A 22,410-nucleotide genomic window follows, 5' to 3' on the forward strand; every position below is an offset into this window, starting at 1 on the left:
GAGAATGCCAAGAGTGTGCAAAGGAGTCATCAAAGTAAAAGGTGGCTACTTTGAAGAACCTAGAATATAAGACATATTTTCAGTTGTTTCACACTATTTTGTTAAGTATATAATTCCACATGTGTTAATTCATAGTTTTGATGCCTTCAGTGTCAATGTACAATTTTCCAAGTCATGAAAACAGAAAAATCTTTAAATGAGAAGGTGTGTCCAAACTTTTGGTCTGTACTGTATATTACACTAATAAATACAGATTTTTAGGTAAAAAAAATAAAAATAAACAAAGTACACATATTTGGTATCGCCACGTCCGGAACGACCCGATCTATAAAAGTGTCACACTAGTTAACCCTTTCAGTGAACAGCGTAAAAAAAAAAAAAAAGAAACACATGAGAAACTATGACTTTTCATCATACCTCTGGAAAAAAATTGAATAAAACACGATCAAAAAGACGGATGAAAATAAAAATGGTACCGCTGAAAACGTCATCTTGTCCCACAAAAATCAAGCCGCCATACAGCTCCATCTGCCGAAAAATTAAAAAGTTACAGCGCTCAGAATAAAGCGATACAAAGATAATTATTTTTTCTATAAAAGTTTTATTATGTAAAACTGCAAAAACATAAAAAAAATTACATAAATGTGGTACCGCTGTAAACGTACTGACCCAAAGGATAAAGCTGCCTCATCAATTTTACCACACAACTAACAACAAAAATCCTGAATTGTTGGTTTTTGTTCATTCTGCCTCCCAAAAATCAGAATAGAAAGCGATCAAAAAATGTAATTTGCCCGAAAATGGTACCAATAAAAACGTCAACTCGTCCCGCAAAAAAACAAGCTGTCACATGACTCTGTCAGACAAAATATGGAAAAATTTTAGCTCTCTAAATATGACGATGCAAACATTAGTTTTTGCCAAAAAAAAGCATCTGTTAATGTGTGACAGCTGTCAATCATAAAAACCCGATATGAATCTGGTATTGCTGTAATCGCACCGACCCGAAAATAAAGTCATCTAATCACTTTTATACTGCACGAGGAATGGCGTAAAAAATAAATAAAACCAATTCTTCACATGCTGCTGATTTTTTTATTCTGATCTTTTATTCCCAAAGATCACTTTAAGGCTCGGCTGACATTTATCCTGCGCACTGCGCTGAACTCTTACACCGGGGTTTTCGTGTAAATCTCGGAAATAAGTGATTCAGACGGAAACCCCTGATGGAAGATTCCCTGTAATGAGGCAGACGGAGGCAACGTGGACGCGGTCTGACCTATGATTTGGCGGTGTCCATCTTTTTAGGCGTAAATAAAAGCGCGATCAGCCACAGTTTTGTGCACCTCTGAAAAGGATAACGCTGAAAAGAGGCCAGACGGAATCCAGAGTAACTCTGCTGGCTCATCTCATTATAGTGAATGGATCCCTCAGGGGTTTCATCTGAATCACGTCATTCAGAGAGTTAGATGGAAACCCCAAAGTAAGTGCTCAGCGTAGAGTGCCGGATAAATGTGATCTAAAATGTTAGGTAAAATGTTCCCAATAAAAGCTTCACGTAAAAGCCCCCACTCAGGTCTGTCATGTGTTAATGTAAATATAGGGGGCTTCCACGTTACTGGTAGTACAAAGGCTCTGGAAAAGCTAAATGGCTTCTCTCCCCCCAAAAGAAATTCAGCAAATTATTCGCTTCCAAATCCAAATCCCCCCTCCCTTCTGAGCACCGCAGTGTGTCTAAACCTCATTTAGTGTCCACATGTTTGGTAGGGGTATAATTTCCAAAATGGGGTCACTTGACGGGGGATTCAGGTCTTCTAGCATTTAGGGGCTCTGTATATGGAGTCCGCAAACTATTCTAGGAAAATCTGCGCTCCAGGCGGCAAATAGAGCTCCGTCCCTCCGTAGTGCAGGGAACGCCTCTAAGCCATTCTAGGAAATAGAAACCTAACTCCTTAAAGGGGTATTCCCATCTCCAACATCCTATCCAAATATGTAGTAGGTGTAATAATAATAATATTAGCAAATACCTTCAATTAAAAATGTAGTATAGTATTTTTGATTCGATTTGTCTCTTTCCTCATGTGCAGGCATCGCAGGACCTTAGGTATCTATGGTTACGTCCACTGATAAAGTCACAGTTAGTTAGCTAGCTGCTAGTGGTCGCAACCATGGATACCTAAGGTCCTGCAATGCCTGTGTAGAACGAGCTAAAAAGCTTGTAAAAGAACTTCAACATGACGTTTCAAGGATGGAGCAAGACTGCCATCTACTGGCCAGAGACAGTCAAGCGGAACCAAAATATACAAAGGAAGTTGCAGGGAGGGCAGATTCAGAGGCTGGACCCGATCAGGTGACTTCCAGGAAGGAGTTCAGAGAGATAAGAGGCCAGCGCGCCAAACCTGAGGGGTCTTTGGCGCCAAGCAGCAGAGAGGAGCAGACGTGCTCCCTGCGTCCTGAGAAACCCCGCGTGACAGGCCAAATCCAGGGGCCTGAGAGGTGCTCCAGCCGGGCACCGGTAAAAGAGCTCCGGATCCCTCACAGTTGTGACTCGAGTGCTGTGCCTGCTGAGGATATTAGGAACCTGATCGCGGTGCTGAGTGAGTTCGCGGAACCCGACGTCGGCCGCCGACAGACGAGGCCTGGACCCCCCTATCCAAGGCTCGAGAGACTGCCCCCAACAGCCAAGCAGAGAGGAGCTGCATACGTGAGCAGGGCCGTCACTTCCACTGCTCACCCACGGTACCGGGGACAATTGGGTTTAATTACTCAGGTTGGGAGGGGGACGGTTGGGGCTAAAGTAGCACAACGTTATTTAATTGAATTCATCCGGAAAGAGACTCACGGCCTAGCGGGAATAACCGGTGACCCCCGCTAGGGCCAAATTCACGGTTAAAGAACTTGTGTGGTGCTTCTCATGCTTGAGGGCATCACCTTACTTTAAGAGACTGCGCCTTATTTGAAGAGACTGCGCCTTACTTTGAGAAATTTCGTATTTTTCTGATATTTCAAACCACTGTTCATTACCCTTGTTGCTAATCCCTTGTTTCAGTATACCTGTTGTATAAAACTGGTTACAAACATCTCTGACTGTTCTCGCCTTGTGTCTCTGTGCGTTGCATTCCGGTACCTGCATTATACCTGCACATGAGGAAAGAGAGATAGTGAGTCAAAAATACTATACTACATTTCTAATTGTAGGTATTTGCTAATATTATTATTATTACACCTACTACATATTGGGATAGGATGTTGGAGATGGGAATACCCCTTTAAGGAGTTAGGTTTCTATTTCCTAGAATGGCTTAGAGGCGTTCCCTGCACTACAAATATGTGAGAAACTCATTCCTCATCACATGCTACTGGATTGCTACACAGAATGTAAACCTGACATTGTAAGGGCTTAAACTATGGGAGTTTATGCCAAAGACGTTTGTGTTCAAATGCTCCCAGAATACAACCACAGAATTGGTAAGAGCTGCAAGATATTTTACATTCTCAATTTTATGCAAGATTTCTACAGCATGCAATAAATCCTGTAGACAGTGGGGTCCCTTTATCTCATGGACACTTTTATCAGACATTTCTATGTTTTGTACTTTTTAACTTTTGGATCTGCTATGAAAAACACAAACCTGACATTTATTAATTTATTACTAAGGAATCTTTATTGCTGATTTCTTTGTTAGAACATTTTGCTTACATGCTACCTTTTTTTATTGAAGAAAATTCTAAATGTAACCAGGATATAATCCAGAAACAAAAGAAGTTTGAGACTTCCTCCCAGAAGAATAAAGCAGGTAATAAATACATTATACACATATTCTGCTTTTTTACACCTTTGTGTGGGTTGAATAACAAATGAAACTGGAGACTTTACAGCACCAAAAACCCAGAGCTCACAATGATGACAGCTGCATCTTTACTTACAGTCAGGGACTGGATCCAAATACAGAAGTAAGGAGTTTCCTTGAGATCACAGGTTTATAGCATATGTCTGTATTTCCATTGCTGAAAATCTTTACTGTATATGTGTGAATCTTCTCTTAATTCTGCCTAGGGTGTAGATATGTGGAGTGCAGATTAGTAATGTCTGTTACTGGATGCATTCCCTGTAACTAATCCAAGAATATAAAAACAGGATAGTTTTTACCAGTGTAAATAAAAAAAAACAAAACAAACAGCTAAAGTTATTCTAGTAGAAATTCCTTGTGCGTGCTTATCAGCTACAACTTGTTTCTGCTTTCTGCTGCTCCGTCTTTTATTTTCTATGGTGCAGGGATCTGCCATTCTATCGGTCCAATCTGTGCAGCCATACAGGGGCCCAAGAGGTAAGGGGGCCACTACCAGCAGAGGAATTGTGCATTGTGATGAATTATTGGACTGCAAAGAGCCCATATATTATTCTTACACAGGGGCCGTCTTATGTCTGTATCTGCTCCTGATGTGGTTCGTAATAGCCTGGAAAGGTCCTATAAGTATATGGGAGTTATAGAGTTCATATAGCCAATAAAAATACTCTGATGTGTTATGGAGACCATCTTTGTTATTAAGGAGAACTTTGGAATAGACAACAAAGGGTCTTCACATTGCCAATGAGCTTCAACTTAAAATACTTCATCGATGAAGGGAGAGAGGCAAAACACATGCGACATGCATTGTCAGCTGGTAGAGTCTTCTGTGTGGCAACTAAGACTCACCACATTTATTAGCTAGACAAAAAGCGGAACTACAATTCTTACATACAACTGAACAGAAAACCAAAATAGATAACACACTTCCCTTGGCCCAACGTAAAACCTTCTTGTCAGGGAATTCACAGGAAACCAGTATCTTAGTCAGACATTCCATAATGCAAGTTTTAAGCAGAGGCCTCATAGAATAGATTGTTTTCCTAACTAAATAATGAATCTAGATATAAAAAATTAACCATAACAACTCCTCCCTTTTTTAATTATTTTACAAAACAATTTATTCATCAGCTACTTCCCCATGCTATAAAAGCCTGGAGGGGACGAATTCCGTTCACTGACAAAGATCTTGCGTATAAATCTCATCATATATGTTTATAGGAGAAGTGGTATTATAGTTTGCAGGCCTGTGATGCTTAATCTTGCGTATTTTCTTGCATAGTCTCTTAATAGCAAATATACTAATCCTGGCAACTATATACACTAGTAATATCAAAATTCCTATTTGTAGAATACCTTGTAGGATGCCCATTAGCCATCCAACTATACCCTTGAACTAATTGACAGGATTAAGAAATGAGAAAGTGTCGCTCCACCAGGAATCTTTGTTGACATGATGTTCTTGGAGCCACGCATCCCTCATTTCTCTAACTATCTCTATCTTGGTCTTTACCTGGAAATTTCCTGCAGGGTCTATGTAGTGGCAACAGGTAGGGCCTATTATCTGACACATCCCGCCCTCTCTAGCAGTCAAGTAATGTAGCACTATGGTGTGTTGGTTAGTAACTGCAATTAGTTGTTTCTGTACAATATTAGATGCATTGAGAATGTCAAGAATCTGGAAGATCTGGTCATCTAGATAATCAGTCACTTCTACCAACTTATCCCACATTTGCATTATGAATGGGTAAATGAATAAGACACTAAAAATGTGTTAGACACCCCCATTTCTACAAGATGTGGTTTACCATTTGGTCTTGGCTTGTCGTCTGCAGCTCATCTGTACAGTGTGTGTAGAGGGATTGCTTTAATATCTACTCTTGTGTGTGGTACTATAAAAGTAGAAGGTGTCAGAAAGGCCAGTATGCAAACTCCTGTGAAATTGTTGGGTAACCACTTGTAAGCCTGATGCCCACATACAATATATAAACTCTCTGGTGCTCCAACTACAGTGTTGTTGAACAGACTAGCAATCCATTTAGATAACAAGGTGGTGCTTAATTTTTCCATAATTTTTCCCTGATTCTGAGTGTCATTTGAGGTAAAACCTGATATTAGATTTTGCAAGGTGACATTTACACAATGAATCTTAGGATTGAGAGTGGCATCAACCGCTATACACTGCGTAGTAGTGGTAGCAGATCCATTACACTCTGAATAGTCAGCTGTAGAGAAAGGAAACCCTCTGGATTTTATCTGAATACAGCTGCAAGAGGTAAAGTTCGGATAACAGGAGAAGTTAACACGACTGATCGCCAAAGGCATTTCAGTCTGACTTAGAGGCAAACCCCTCCTGTTAAATAACAACCATGGCTCAGTCACCCAAGCAGCTACAGTTAGACCCCCAGCCTTCTTTTTTTTTGTTGGTCTTAGTCTAATAGGAAAAGTGTAGTTACTTAAGTAAAACATTTCTTTCAAAGTCACTGGAATAGCTAAATAAGGCATAGTATTGGAGGATATTGAACTATGGGTGCATATCCAACAGTTCTTAGGACGGTCATTAGAGTTCATGTCTTGGACTAAGACTTGGTAATGCTTTATCAGTTTGTTATCCCAGTTCTCTTTAAGTACTTCATGGAGAGTTAGGGCAAGGGATACGGTTACTATCACCATAGTCCAAACAAACAGGGTCATCATCTTTGCTGCTGCTGGGGTTCAAGACCTTTTTACAATGGCTGGTGTGGATCCAAGTGTCCTTGCCTTGAAGCTTGACAGAAGTGTCAGTGGTTAACAGCCCTTGGAATGGTTCACTGTATCTGGGCTCCAGTGGTCTCCTCATATGTCTCTTTACCACGACCCAGTCTCCTGGTACCAAAGTGTGAGTGCTGCTGAGGCAATTTGGGTTTGGGATAGAGGAAAGAACACGATTATGAGTAACAGTAAAATGTTTATGCAACTCCAGAACATATTCAGTGAGAGAACCATAGGAGGCCTACAGCTGCTGTGGGAAATACAACCCTGTCTTAGGGACACTATCAAACAGTATTTCATATGAGGACAGCTTCTCCCTCCCCTTGGGGCGGTCCTCACTGAATACAATGCTAGGGGCAAACAATCTACCCAGGACAAGTGTGTTTCTTCCATGCACTTTTGGATTTTTAGTTTCAATGTACCATTGAGGCATTCCACCTTCCCACTACTGTTTGGATGATAGGGAACATGGAAAGCCTGTTCTATCCCAAGAGTGACTATGACTTGTTTCATTAGTTCACCAGTGAAGTGGGTTCCTCTGTCACTTTTTATAATTTCGGGCACCCCACATCTACAAACCACCGCACTGATCAATTTTTTAGCAGCAGTTTTTGTGTTTGCTTTAGTCACTTCCCAAGCTTCTGGCCACCCAGAGAAAAGATCAATGCATACCAGGGCGTATTCATAATTACCCACCTTAGGTAGCTGTATGTAGTCCACTTGCAGTCTCTGAAATGGGTAATCTGGTTTTGGTGTGCATTTCTATGGGACTCAAATAGGCCTACCAGGGTTATGTTTTGCACAAACTAGACATTCGGGAACCATGGGGCCCACCAGTTTTTGTAGCACCACTGCACACAACACCTTTTGAGTTATGCACCGGAGAATGTGCAAGGGCAGCCATCATGGAGAACAGGCAGCATGGAAGGCAAATACGTTTGTTTACCTGCCAAACCCCTGACACTGACTGTACGGTGCCCGATTTGACCCATGCATTCTGCTCGCGGGGGGGAGCCTGGGTCTGGAAGACCTGTAGTAGCTCGCGGTCCACAGCCACTGGGACCAGTGCAGGGGATGTCTCCTTGTTTGAAAGGGGGCTTCCTGTACTCCCTGACTCTGAGTCTCCTGGGGTTCCCGCACCTGCTATAGCCAGTATCTCTGTCAGAGGTAGTCGTGCTGCTTCCTTAGCCGCCTTGTTGGCCATGGCATTCCCTACTGCAAGGGGAGTTTGTTCCCGAGTGTGTGCTGACACTTTGACTATGGCTGCCCTTTGGGGAAGGGTGAGTGCTTTGAGTAGCTGCTCTACCGCTTGCGCATTCCTTATAGGTTTGCCAGCAGAGGTCAAGAAATTACGGCTTCGCCAAATGGCGCCAAAGTCATGTGCAACACCATAAGCATATTGCTTGTCAGAAAATACATTAATTTCTTTACCTTTTCCCAGATTACACGCTGCAGCGAGTGCTATAAGCTCTGCCTCTTGCGCAGAGCAGCTGGAGAGGAGTGGTTCTTGTATCACTGCCTTACCATTGTGGACTAATGTATACCCGGTGATGAATCGTCCTTGTTCACTGTCCCAGGCTCTGGAACCATCTACAAAATACTCAGCAGAGGGGTTAGTGAGTGGTACATCAGTAATATTTCCCAAGCCCTTTATTTCAGCTTCCATCAATGCCTGACAATCATGTTCATGTGCCATATCAAACTGAGCTTCCTTATCTGCTAATTTGAAAAACAGGGGCAGGTCTTGGCTCATGTCTTGGCTCATGGTCCCTCCCTCTTCCCCATCCTGATACTTTCCTCCCTTTTCTAAATCCACTGGAAGTAGTGTAGCTGGATTTAGAACAATACAGCATTTGATAGTTATATGGGGGGGGGGGTGTAAGGAGTGAGACTTCATATTTTGTCAACCTTGATGCTGATTGGTGGCGGGTCTGAGCCTGTTGAAGTATTTCAGATACAGCATGAGGAACTTGGAAGTGTGAGGGGGCTTCCTAACACTATGTCCTCTGTCTTTTTAACAAGTTCTGAAGCAGCTGCCACAGCTCTAACACAAGTAGGAGACCCCATAATGACTGGATCTAGGGTTACAGAGTAATACCCTAGAGGACGCTGCCTATCACCATTTTCTTGGGTAAGGACACCAGACGCATGTCCAGCCTGTTCGTGGCAGTACAAACTAAAACACTTGTCATAAGTAAGGGGTCACTGCCTTTCTGCAAAATGGCAGAAACTAGATCATCCCATGTGGCCCGCTATGCCTCCTGAACACCCTGGAGGCGCATTCTAAATGTTAAGGTTTTTTTTCGGGTATCTGGGTAGCGAGGGCAATAAGTTCACTGGGGGATCAGGGACGATATGTTTCTATTGGCCATACTTGGGGGGGAATCTCGTACCTGAACATTATCAACCATCCTAGGAGGTTGAAAGTGTACATGACTAGTGGTCCTCATAGGGACAGAGGCACCCTGGGTGTTGTCCCTGGGTGTGAAGACCCACAGGACCTGCATCAATTAATCCCAGGGGGATTCTGATGACCACAATGTCTACAAGTCCATCCCATTGACTCAGCATAAGGTGGGGGTGCTGAAGGGGGGGGGGGGATTTACATCAGGTACAGAGACTACAGAGGTCTGAGAGTTTTTCAAACTGTCATAGATTACATAGACAGTTCCATGCCTGGTTTCCTCTGATTTATGTTCACTCATTGAGAGACGTTTTGCTACTTCTAACCCCATCCTAGCCTGCTCTAGTTTGTTTTTATCTTTCAACCATCCTTCCCAATTGCAGATATATTTCTCCCATTCCTTCTCTTCCAAATTTCCCCACTTTCCCATACCAAATTTCCTCAACATTATTTCACATCCCTCTACTGCTTCTTTCCCTTTCAGTCTCTATCTCACATGCTGGAACTAGGGCCACGCCCCATAACTGCAATCACTGTGCCAGAGTTACTGCAGAACTCTCTTCAGCACACCTGAGCCTCCCAGACTCTAAACTTGATCCCGTCCCAGTCTCCTCTGATCCTGTCCCAGTCTCCTCTGAACCTCAGAAGACAGATCTTTAATGAAGTACTAACACCGATTTTCCAGCCCTGTGAGCTAGGGAGATTCTTACACACAACCAAACAAATAAAAATACCAAGCCTACTGCTCCACCTACTATTGCAATTATTTCTGCATGATCATATAACATTTCCTGAGGTAATCTGCAATTTTTAAATAGCTGCCTCTGCAGTGTCTCTATCAACTGGGTTAGTTCCGGGACAAAAAAAGGAAATCACCCAGGTAGGGGCGTAGTGGTGTGTTTTTACTACCCAGTTCAAAGGTTTTCCTTCTTCACCTTGTAAAGGCACTGCATGACAATTATATCTGCAATAAATGTTACTTTTTATACTATGTTTCCCGGTCTGGGTATACAGGCTGAGCAAGAACTTCAACTACTATGATTTTCCCTCTCTTGAGCTTGCACAAAACAGAACACAGACCCTGAGGATAACGATTCTGATTCATCAAAAACGACTTAACAATACGTCAGACACTCAATGCACACTGCACAATCGTTTATATTAATCCCCCTGCTGTATTCGGGCTAAAAACTGCATTCAGTTAGCCCTTTCTTGAGGGTGCCCTTATCAATTTACAAGGGAATTCAATACCCTCAGAGTACTACCTTACCGTGAAGGATTCCTCTGTTATAGGCAATCACACTTCCCTGATCCTCTTACGGACCGATTTTCCTCTCCACCACATGTGAAGGAACACACCTAACGGGATCCCTTATCAAGCAGAGACCGTAGTCCCTTATTGGTCAATCAAAAATCATTCAGTCCCACATTCAAGGATCCTCATAGTTTACAATATCATACCAGACATTTATGACGTAGACAAAACAAACAACATAAAACAATCCTCCCACTCCTGAAATATACAGGAGAACTGCGGAGGTGCCTAATCCCGACACTCTGGGCAAGGTTGGTTACTCGTCACTTCATTCAATTATCATTCAACCGTCATTCAATCGTCAATTATAGATCTAAAAAACACATTGACACATATAAGACAACAAATTCAATCACTGGCAAGGGTTAAAAAAAACGATTGTCTTGTTAGGACCACCAATTACCCATCCTGGTGCCCTCTAGGTAGCACTGAATTATTAGTAATACAAGGGATTACTTACCGTGGATTTTATTCAGTGATTCCCAGGGAGATCCTTGTTGACGGGTACAGAGGAGGTCCGGTTGTGACAATCCCAGGTTTCAGGTACAATGTACTGTTATGGAGACCCTCTTTGTTATTAGGGAGAACTTTGGAATAGACAGCAAAGGGTCTTCACATTGCCAGTGAGATTCAAATTAAAATACTTCATCGATGAAGGGAGAGAGACAAAATACATGCGACATGCATTGTCAGCAGGTAGAGTCTTCTGTGTGGCAACTAAGACTCACCACATTTATTAGCTAGACAAAAAGCGGAACTACAATTCTTACATACAACTGAACAGGAAACCGAAATAGACAATCAGTGATAACACACTTCCCTTGGCCCAACGTAAAGCCTTCTTGTCAGGGAATTCACAGGAAACCAGTATCTTAGTCAGACATTTCATAATGCAAGTCTTAAGCAGAGGCCTCATAGAATAGATTGTTTTCCTAAATAAATAATGAATCTAGATATGGTTAATTTTTTAATTAACAAATGCAAGATTAAAACAATCAATTAACCTTTATTGAAACAAGTTGAACAACAAACATTACATCATTACATAAAATCAAATAAAAGGAGTTGTTGTATTGCAGAGAATAATAAGATGCAAGTCTAAATAAATTGTGTAAGTCCTAAAAAAGTATTAATCATCTAGACAAATAATAGTTTATATGCATGGATTCATCTGAAAGAATATTGATACTAAAATCCCATATGGAGAAAGGTATACCAGACTGAATTCACATCTATAACTGATCCAAACAATAAATTGTATAATATCTCCACTTAGTGGTATAATGTTGATACAAATTCAGATGCAAGAATTCATTAAATAGGTATATGTTTAGATTATATAGGATTGGTTAATACCATGCATGATAAATAAATCCCATGTGATACCGTTCTGCAATGTCTGTATACTTTTTTATTTCTTCTCCCCCCTGCCCAGGAGCTGTGGTATGATCAGACCATGTTCCTGTACAGTCAGACGCAGCCATTACACAGTACACAGCAGGGGCACATTTGTAAGATTATCTCAGCACAGGAACATTTTATTTAAACACATCCAATTGTGGAACTTATTATTATTCCAAGATCTATTGATTAAAATCAACTATGTTAGTGAGAAAACCCCTTTAAGCAGGTAGTGGACAACCTCTTTAATGTAACTGCACACATATTACTTGTAGTCTCCTCTACTGTTTTATGTCTTCACAGGAAGGTTTGGAGATGTCTTTCGCTGATGCAAAATGACTTGAGAAATAAAGCACAGCAATAGCTGAATCAAGATGCACTAGCCAGATGTAGCAGAGCTGAGCTGTGTATCAGTCAGTGCTATATTATCTACATACAATACCATCTGCACACAGACTATATATAAATATATAATTGGATATAATACTTAGACATGGCACAATTACATATACGGTTGATAGTATATCATACAGTACATCCACATAGAACGAGCACAACCATATACTGTATATGTGCCGGACAGTATAAGGAATTGACTATTTGGAATAAATGAAAAAACTAATGAAGAAAGAACCAAACAAAATGGTTATAGGTAGTCTATTTGGCATAAAATTAAAAAAGCTTTAATGAATACATACAGGTGCACACGCATAAATTAGAAGATTAAAATATTAACAGTGTAGCTGTAAGGTACCAGCTCCAGGAACCAATCAGATAATGTTGGGACTAATATAACATAACATTCAGACAGTAATGTAACAAGTATCCATAGTTTATAGAGGAGAAAGAGTCACAACATTGTATATATACACGAAATACCAAGTGAAGCAAACCTCATAGCAGAAAAAAAGTGTATCTACAGTAATACTGCCACTAGAGTTTATGTGCCAAATAAATAAATAGGTAGTTACAAGATCCAATTCCTCCAATGCTATAAATGGCCAACAGTTACATGTATAATACCTGTGTGGTCCTGGAGACTAGTGTGGCGCTCACCCCAACGCGCGTTTCGGCATGAGCCTTCGTCACCCCCTTCGTAACCCCCTGGCCAAAGATTTCATCCATTATAAGTTTATGCTTAAAACATACAACACCACCCTTCATCTCTCCAACAAGCCTACTTCAAAACTTTTATTATCTCACTATCCAACAATCCTATTTGACTCTTTGAAACTTTTCACTCTCTCCTCAATCCAAGAGTGCAGGCCCTGACCACTGACTACAGCACTGATGACCTGGCCAATTATTTCAAAGAAAAATTTGACCGTTTCCGATGGGAAATTTTCCCCTTCTCCCATGATAGCACCACTTGAGAGAGGGTATCCGCCCACCTATGACAGGAACCTACTGAATAAAAAGGCAGTACCTCTCTTCCGCATCAGTTTTGGTTCCTGTCCTTGATGGGAGCCTCTCTAGGTGGTGCCTCGCCTACCTGATCGTGGGGTCTGGAGCGTGGATCCCGGGATCGATGTGGCCTGGAGGCCGTGAAGACGCAGCAGATGGGAACTCTGTTCTCAGCCCCATCTTGCTGGTGCCTGGGTCTGCGTGCGGGGGGAACGCCTTCCGGGGTCCTCTCCCTCGTGCGCCGGGTCCTGCGGCCGAGACCTGCGGCCAGGACTTCGCACGCACGGAGCTGTGGCTGGGCGCGCCAGTAGGCAGGCATGCCTTCCGGTTCTGCACACGTGCAGGTCGCGTCGTGCCCTGTGACGTAGTGCGCCGGAAGTCCGGGTTGCGCACGCGCTGGGTCGCGTCGCGCCCTGGCACGAGTGCGCCGGAAGCCCGGGTCTGCGCATGCGCGGGGTGCGATCACCATGACACATCCCCATTCGCAAGCGCGCCGGGAGCCGCTGGGTCTGCGCACATGCAGGGGGGATCCTGTGGCGTAGCGCTCCAGCTGGCTAAGCCAAAAGATTTTTTTTTATATATATATATATAATAAAAAAAAATATATATATATAAAAGAGAGGGAGAGAGCACGCTGCCGCCGGAAGGGGAGGGGCCCAAAGGAGGTGGAGCCCCATATCCTTTAAAGAGATGGGAAGCAGTCAAGATGGCGGTGTCTGCATCCCCGTCATCATGAGTGAGGAGCCGCGGTCACCTGGGCAGCAGCTGTCACCGCCGCAGCAGGAGGAACAGCAGCAGCCACAGGCTCCTAAATAGCGTAAACAGCTTAAGCAAAATGGGAGACAACCAGAGCAATGGGAGTCTTCCCATCATCAGAGCCACAGCAGTGGGTGTCGTATGAGTGCTGGCAGAACGGGTCAGAAGAAATCTCGAGAGTCCATCTCCGCCAGATGGGAGCGTTCATGTGAACGACAACCACCGCCTCCGGTACCCTAGTCTGAACGGCAGTGTGGTGAATGATCTTCGTGGAAGTTCACCTTAGTAATGTGCTCTTCTCTGTTTTTTCTCTTTTCATTTCTTTCTGGTTGTTAGGAACCTAAAAAGAGTAGTTCTAAGAATAAGAATAAAGAGTGTGTGTTATGTAAAGTTTGCCTTCCCAACTCCTACACTAAGAACTTGTGCTCTGGATGTATCCAGAAAACTATAGCAGAGGAGTCCCCTAGCTTTTCTATGGATTTAAAAACCTTAATCCAGACGGAGGTCAGGTATTCCTTAAAGAACTTGACCTCACATAAGAGGAGAAAGCAGAAACGGGTTACCTCGGACTCAGAAGAATCAGCAGAGCCCCGTATCGCGAGGGAATCTCCTTCCCCCTCTGACCTCTCGTCATCTTCTTCATCAGAGTCTTCGGATGATGATGGAGGGGGTAGGCCATGTTTTTCGGTTGACAATACTGAAAGATTAGTCAAGGCTATTAGAGTAACTATGGGGATTGCCGATGCCAAGGCTCCCAGAACAGTTCAGGATGTCATGTTCGGGGGCTTAGATCAGAAGAAGACGCACATTCCCAGTTAATGAGAGGATCAAGACTCTTATAGATAGGGAGTGGAAAAAAACAGAGAGGAAAGGCCAGCTGCCTTCTTCTTCTAAGCGGAGATTCCCTTTTGAAGAGGAGGACGCAGCTATGTGGAAAAAAAAACTAAAATTGATGTGGCCATCGCAAAGTCCTCGAAAAGATCCACACTGCCTTTTGAGGATTTAGGGGCCCTCAAAGATAGGCTCGTTAAAAAGGCAGAGTCTTTTCTAAAACAGGCCTGGGAGTCCTCAGCAGGGGCTCTGAAACTGGCAGTGGTGGCCACCTGCACGGCCAGGTCTATGATGATCTGGCTACAGCAGTTAGAGGACCAGATCAAAGGGAATGTCCCTAGAGATAAAATTCTGTCGGGTCTTCCTCTTATGCAGGGGGCAGCTGCATTCCTTGCGGATGTGACTCGCCCCCTGGGCCATGGGGTACTCGGAACCGGGCCTTCTAGTGTACGATGCTGATGGGGGTAGTAGTGGCAACCCGGTCCGTGGCTCAGGGTGGTCAGACCAAATGTTGTGGCAGTCTATTTGTAGGGTTTTAAATGTCCGACTACGCCACCCGTGGATTGCGGTCAGGGTTAACCGCCGCTGCAGTGCAGACCGCTGGGGCAGATGTAAATGTGCAGCACTGAATAGTACAACTCCCCACGGGAGGAGTATGGCCCCAGGGCAGTATATAGGTGGATGATGGGGGGGATGATTCCGACCACAATAGCCAGGAAACGGAGGCCTCTTAAACAGTTCAGGGTCTTTATTAGAACAGATGAGAAGACCCAAAAACAGTCCCGGCTAGGAGGGGGCCTGGATGTCTGAGAACAAGTGAGAAGCTGGCCCTGGTCAGGGTCAGGGTGAGGGTGAAGGCCTACCGTACTCTCTGCTCTCTTTCTGGCTATTTCCCTCCTTGTGGTGTAACAGCCCACATTCCTGAGCTCACTGTGTCTTCTCGCCCGTATGGCTTGCAACTTGGGTCCCTTTCTACTCCTGGCTTGGTGCAGCTCTGCTGGTCCCTACTGCTGTGGCGGAACCTCCGGGCTTCTTAGGCCAAGGAACATACAATCCCCTGCGGACTGGTTATTTGCTGTAGGACTTGGAATCCTAACAGCCTCGGACACCAAAGTCCGGTAGTTCAGTTTCTCTCTCAGCCAGGACAGGCTCCCCTCGCCTTCCATCCCTGGCTCGTGGCTACTCTGCTGCCACTCGTCCTCCTCAGCTTCAGCTGAACTGGCTCTCCCTTCTCTGGGACACCTCTCACTCCAGAGACAGGTCGTCTAGAACTCTCTAACCCTGCCCCCAGTTCCAGCTTTTATAGGGGCAGCCTGCTCCCCCTACTGGCCTGCGACAGGAGGTGCTGCATGCTAATGGTCCCTAACCAGAGAACCTCCCCCTTGCTCTCAGACACAGCTTTATTATACATTTATGGCATCCAGGCTAGGGTGACACAGATGCATCGGCAGATTCAGTTAGGCTGGCTGCCAGGTCAGCAAACCTTTCCAATGCAGCCCGTAGGGCATTATGGCTCAAGAGTTGGCCAGGGGATGTGCAGTCAAAATCAAAACTCTGCTCAATCCCATGTGAAGGAGACTTTCTTTTCGGAAAGGCCTTAGATGACATCCTGGATAAGGCCGCGGACAAGAAACATGGGTTTCCTACTGTATCTGTTCCCCGATATAAGAGCTCCTTTCGGAAGAGGAAATATAATCGTAGCAAATTTTCCAGAAAACCAAAGTAGTTGGAGAGACAGGAAGCCGAATAACAGAGGCTTCATGTTCGGGGGTCCATTCTCCGAGAATAAAAAATCCCCTAAGTGACGGGCCTCCCCAGGTAGGAGGAAGGTTTACCCACTTCCTTTCCGCCTGGGAAAAGATCTCGTCCAGCGCCTGGATTTTAGGGTTAATCGGACGGGGGCTGAAGTTGAGTTCAAAACCATTCCCAGAGACACCGTCAGAATTTCAGCTTCCTGAGGCCTAAGAGAACAGATGGCCCTGCAGCAGGAAGTACTCGCTCTGGTTGTGAAGGGGGTCCTAGTAGAAACACCAGTTCCCGAGCAAGGGAGAGGGTTTTACTCAACTCTCTTCCTAATAAAGAAACCGGATGGCTCCTTCAGAACCATTGTCAACTTGAAGAAATTGAACGACCATTTAATTTACAGGCCATTCAAGATGGAGTCAATAAAATCGGCCATAAAGATGTTGTTTCCAGAGTGTTACATGTGCGTCCTCTATTTGAAGGACGCTTACTACCATGTCCCAATCTTTCCTGCACATCAACAGTTTCTGAGGGTAGCTGTACAGTTCGGCAAGCACATAAAGCATTTTCAGTTTGCAGCTCTTCCCTTTGGCATCTCCATGGCTCCAAGGGTTTTCACAAAGATTATCCTGGAAGTCACAGCACATCTAAGGGAGAAGGATATCCTAGTCATCCCTTACCTGGATGATGTTTTAGTGGTGGGCAGATCAAAACAACTCTGTGCACTGGCTCTAGCGGAAGTCATGGCCAGTCTAAATGGCCTGGGATGGATTTTAAATTTAGAAAAATCGAGACTAGAACCAAAAACGGTTCAGTCCTTTTTGGGTCTCATTTTAGACTCAGAAAACTAGACTTGTCTTCTGCCAGAGGACAAGAAATTGAAGATCAGTTCCCTCATCTCACGCGTAATCCGCAATCCATCCATGACCCTGAGAAATGCAATGTCTCTATTTGGTACGATGACATCTTGTATCCCAGCAGTACAGTGGGCCCAGTTCCATTCCAGACATCTACAGCAGGAGATCCTGACAGCAGACAGATGGCTCAGAGGTCACCTGGATGGAAGAATATCCCTTTCAAGTTTGGTAATCAACTTGCTGGATTGATGGATGAATCCGGTAAATCTATTTTTGGGGGTTCCTTGGTCTTTCCAGGTGTCAGATACGATTACGACTGACGCAAGCGCAGAAGGCTGGGGAGCTCATCTGAGAGATCATTCAATATAGGGCCTCTGGTCAGACAGCGAGTCAGATCTCTCCTCCAACATGAGGGAGCTGTTGGCAGTCAGAAACGCAGTAGTAGAGTTCAGTTCTCTTCTTCGCGGTCAACACATCCGCATAATGTCAGACAACTGAACGACAGTTGCCTATATCAATCGTCAGGGGGGAACAAAATCCCTTACTCTGATGTTAGTGACAGATTAGATCCTTCATTTTGCGGAGAGTCATCTATTCACGCTCTCGGCGCTGCATATAAGAGGAGAAGAGAACGTAAGAGCCGATTTTCTAAGTCGGCACATCTTGAAACAAGGAGAATGGGAATTGAATCCAGCGGTATTACAGCAGATTGTCGGCCAATGGGGACAACCTCAGATAGATCTGTTTGCAAGCAAACGCAATCAGAAAACCAAAATCTTTTGGTCCCTGAGTGGAACTTTACCCTGGCCTATGCCTTTCTCCCTCTAATGCTGATTCCTACTATCCTGAGGAAGATCCGAGAAGAACAGGCGAGGGTTATATTGATCGCCCCGTTTTGGCCCAAGAGACCATGGTTCACTTGGATGAAGAGAATGTCCCAAGAGGAACCATGGGTCCTTCCAGACACTCCAGATCTCCTCAGGCAGGGCCCAGTCTTCCATCCCCAGAGATTGGGCCTGCATTTGACGGCCTGGATTTTGAAAGGTCACTACTAACACAGGAGGGGTTTTCTCCAGGTCTAGTTGCTACTCTACTGGCGAGTAGGAAGCTGGTGACGACTAGGATCTATGGCAGAACCTGGGCTAAATTTTTGTCTACCTCGGGTCAGTCCGCCAAAGGGAGGGTTCCTATTGGGACCATCCTGGAGTTCCTTCAGAAGGGCTTAAGCATGGGGTTAGCCACCAGTACCTTTAAGGTACAAGTATCAGCTCTGGGGGGCCATATAATTGCGACTTGGCAGCAAATAGGTGGATCATCAGATTCATTAAAGCTTGCAGTAGATCTAGACCCATTCCTACTCCAATGATGCCTCCTTGGGACCTTAATCTGGTTCTAGAGGCACTAACCAAGCCTCCCTTTGAGTCCTTAGAGAAGGTTTCGGAGAAAATTCTCACCTTGAAAACAGTCATGCTGGTAGCTCTAACATCAGCTCGTAGAGTTAGTGAGCTGCACGCGCTGTCCGTAAACCATCCGTTCACTTAAGTGTGTATGGATAGAGTAATCTTAAGACCAGACCCGGCCTATCTTCCAAAAGTAGCGTCCAAATTCCATAGGACACAAGTAATTACTCTCCCTTCCTTCTATCCTGATCCTAGAGATTCTGAGGAACAAAGGCTTCACACTTTAGATGTAAAGAGGGTATTAGACCAGTATTTTGGAGGTGACGAAGGCCTGGAGGAAAAGTGACGCCTTATTCATCTCATTTCAGGGGGCTAGGAAAGGGCTTAAGGTTACAAGGGGGACCATAGCTAGGTGGGTCAGGGACACCATTGGTTTAGCGTACTCTTCTAGCAATCTGCCAGTTCCAGAGAACCTGAAGGCCCACTCCACCAGGGTGGAAGGCGGATGTGCCCATCCACATCATATGTAAGGCGGCAACTTGGTCATCCCCCTCTACATTCTACAAGCATTACCATCTTGACCTTTCCTCTTCTACTGATCTGTCCTTTGGGAGGAAAGTGTTGCAAGCTTTGATCCCTCCTTCTGGTGTCTGATCTCTCTAAATCTCTCAGGTGGTGCTGTCATTGGAGAAGGGGAAAAGATCATAGTTACTTACCGGTAATGGGATTTTACAGAGCCCATGACAGCTGCCTATTAATTCCCTCCCCTCTATCACTTATGGTGTGCACTTCTAAGGGTGTTTTTAAAAATAAATGTTTTGGTGGTAGTTGTGTACTAACCTATTATTCGGAGGCCCTCTCATGCTCTGAAACAAAAACGGAAGAGAGGTACCGCCTTTTTATTCAGTAGGTTTCTGTCCTTAGTGGGTGGATACCCTCTCTCAGGTGGTGCTGTCATGGGCTCTGTAAAATCCCGTTACCGGTGAGTAACTAGCATCTTTTCTCCCAATCCCCTAACATTATGCATTCTCCTCCCTCCTGCACTGCATCTAGCTCACTTTCTATCTTTAAACCAGTCACGGAAGAAGTGACCAAGCTCCTTTTATTTGCTCCCCCTACTACCCTCACCATTGACCCTATTCCCTCACATCTCCTCCAGTCCCTTTTCCCAGCTGTCAACAATCACTGAACTAAAATATTTAATCTCAATCTCTCATCTGTTATCTTTCCGTCCTCATTTAAACACTCCAGCATACATTCATTACTTAGAAAAAACATCCCTCGACCAGAACTGCGGTGCTAACTACAGACCTGTCTCTAATCTTCCTTTCATCTCTAAACTCCTGGAACGATTGGTCCACTCCCATCTAATCCGCTATCTCTCAGATCTCTCTCTTCTTGACCCTTTACAATCTGGTTTCCGCTCTTTACATTCTACTGAAACTGCTCTTGCTAAAGTCTCTAATGATCTGCTGTCAGCTGAATCTAGTGGTCACTACTCCCTGCTGATTCTCCTGGAACTCTCTGCATTCGACACTGTGGATCACCAGCTCCTCCTCACTATGCTCTGCTCTATCGGCCTCAAGGATAGTGTTCTCTCCTGGTTCTCCTTTTACCCCTCTGACCTCTCCTTCACTGTATCTTTTGCCGGCTCATCTTCCTCTCCTCTTCCCTTTACTGTCAGGGTTCCTCATGGATCAGTCCTAGGTCCCCTCCTTTTCTCTCGATACACCACCCCTATTGGACAAACCATCAGTAGATTTAGTTTTCAGTATCATCTCTATACTGATGACAACTAATTATACACCTCTACTCCTGACATCAGCCCTGAATTACTACAAAATACCAGTGATTGTCTTTCCCCTGTGTGATGAACCTGTAGCCGCCATCTTGGTAATGATAAATCATATCCAGGGATGGCCACACTTCAGCAGCCCCCACCCTTGGGACCTTCTGTTAAAACGTCAACTAGATAGTTTCCCCCCATCCAGGCTCCTGTAAGATAAGAAGCCTACTTAACACTTGAATGCTAGGAGCTTCAAAGACTTCGAGAGGAAACACAGCCAGCAGGGGGGGGTGCTTCGTCCATCTGTAACTGACCATTTGTCCCATAGGACTAGTTTCTTTGTCTGTCACAAGCATGGAGGCATAAGATATAGAAACATGAATAGTACACGCATGTTGCGTGGGATGGGCCAATAAAAAAATATCACGGCGTCCCGGAGCCATTGCGCACACAAGCCTCCGCGGTAGACGTTTGTACGTGCTCTGGAAGCCAAGATATAGCGCGGAGCCATTCCTGAGGACCGTATGGTATCATAATTGATATCAAAAGGTCGGTTACGGCGGCCCGAATCCATGGGAACCCCTGGGGGTATCATGAGACCATCCCAGAAGAAGTTATTGGGTTCCATAGAATTTGGGCTTCTGATCGAAGTTAGACCTGAGGGTGGAGACTGAGTCAGCTGACCTCACCAGCAGTGGGCGGGACGGGGCAGGTAAGATAGCAGGACAGACAAGAGACAAGTCAGTTTTTGACCCAAGAGTGGTGTGCTGAACATCTGAGCACCAGCTGAGGCCACCAAGGGGAGGAGCAGTTTGACCATGCGGTGGTAGGCCTCAGCCTGTAACAAAGAACCGTGCCTGCGACCGCAGAATCCTCTCCCTGCGTCACAAGAAAATCAAGAAACCGGTAACTGATATGCTGTGGTGATTCTGTGTGTTGTATTCCATTGTTGTATAGTTTAGCCTGACCTTATACCTGTGTATATTTAGTTGTATATCGTGTATCTAGTGTATTATTATAATCAATTACCTCAAGTAATTGTGGGCCTGCCTTTTATTCTGCATAACGAACGCACGTCCGTGTGAGCTCGGCTCAAGCCAAAAACGCTACCCAGGGTTGGTTCCTGACCCGATATAGGCCCATTCACGGACTGGGCGTATATCTAAAATAGGGACTGGTGGCAGCATACCAACTGGGGATTGGGGAAGGCTGGTAGTGACGGTCGGAGGTTCAGATATATATATTCCTGGCGCGGCCAAGGAAGATATATATACCGCCCTCACTACAGAGGGCCCCGATACCCAGTAGGTTACAGGACAGTCTCCCTGGCGACCGCTTATCCTAGGTGCAGTTCCTTGACTGACCTGAGGCTAAGAGGGCGCTAGCGAGTTGTGCTGTGTAGTGACGTTACGGTTTAGTGACGTTGAAGGGATAACACACTACCGTGTTCCCTGCGCTGGTTGCAGCTACCTGGCACTACTTTCTCTAGGTGCAGTACCTTGACTGACCTGAGAGGTAAGGGGGCGCCAGAGAGCTGCACCCACCGGCCGGCTTTCATCACATTGGTGGCAGAGCGGTGGGATTGCAGAATAATAGTGTTGTGGGACCCCTACTCCCAGGCACTAAAGACTGCCAGTGGTAACTTCCACTGCTGGAGTCTTAAGGTCAGCCCAACGTTAGACGGTCAGGCTAAAAGTATAACAAGGTGTGTGCAAACTCAGGGTTGCAGCGGTGTCGGTTACCAAGATGGCAGACGGCACCAGGAGCAAGACCCTGCAGGAGGCTAATGCTACGGTCCGTGTGGCAGGAGGGGAGGACATTGTTACTCATGGCGAGGAGGAGTCCAGCCCGGGCACCTCAGGGAGCCAGTCCCCAGTATACGGTCCCGCAGTGGGCTGCCCACCACCTACCCAG

At 45.0% G+C, this 22,410-nt stretch overlaps 1 protein-coding gene across 1 annotated transcript in view; it reads left to right on the plus strand.

The window, feature by feature from the left end:
* Positions 1 to 3,323: 3,323 nt before the first annotated feature.
* LOC141273286 (C-type lectin domain family 2 member D-like) overlaps positions 3,324 to 22,410 on the plus strand; it is a 166,183-nt gene continuing 147,096 nt past the window's right edge. The window contains exons 1-2 of the mRNA XM_073684910.1: positions 3,324 to 3,468; positions 3,723 to 3,797. Coding sequence (XP_073541011.1) covers positions 3,408 to 3,468; positions 3,723 to 3,797 — 136 coding nt within the window. The 5' untranslated portion in view covers positions 3,324 to 3,407. The remainder of the gene's footprint in view (positions 3,469 to 3,722; positions 3,798 to 22,410) is intronic.

The sequence above is a fragment of the Phyllobates terribilis genome, unplaced genomic scaffold (assembly GCF_046119375.1).
Source record: "Phyllobates terribilis strain yellow unplaced genomic scaffold, ASM4611937v1 Scaffold_5__5_contigs__length_657084704, whole genome shotgun sequence".
Lineage (NCBI taxonomy): Eukaryota > Metazoa > Chordata > Amphibia > Anura > Dendrobatidae > Phyllobates > Phyllobates terribilis.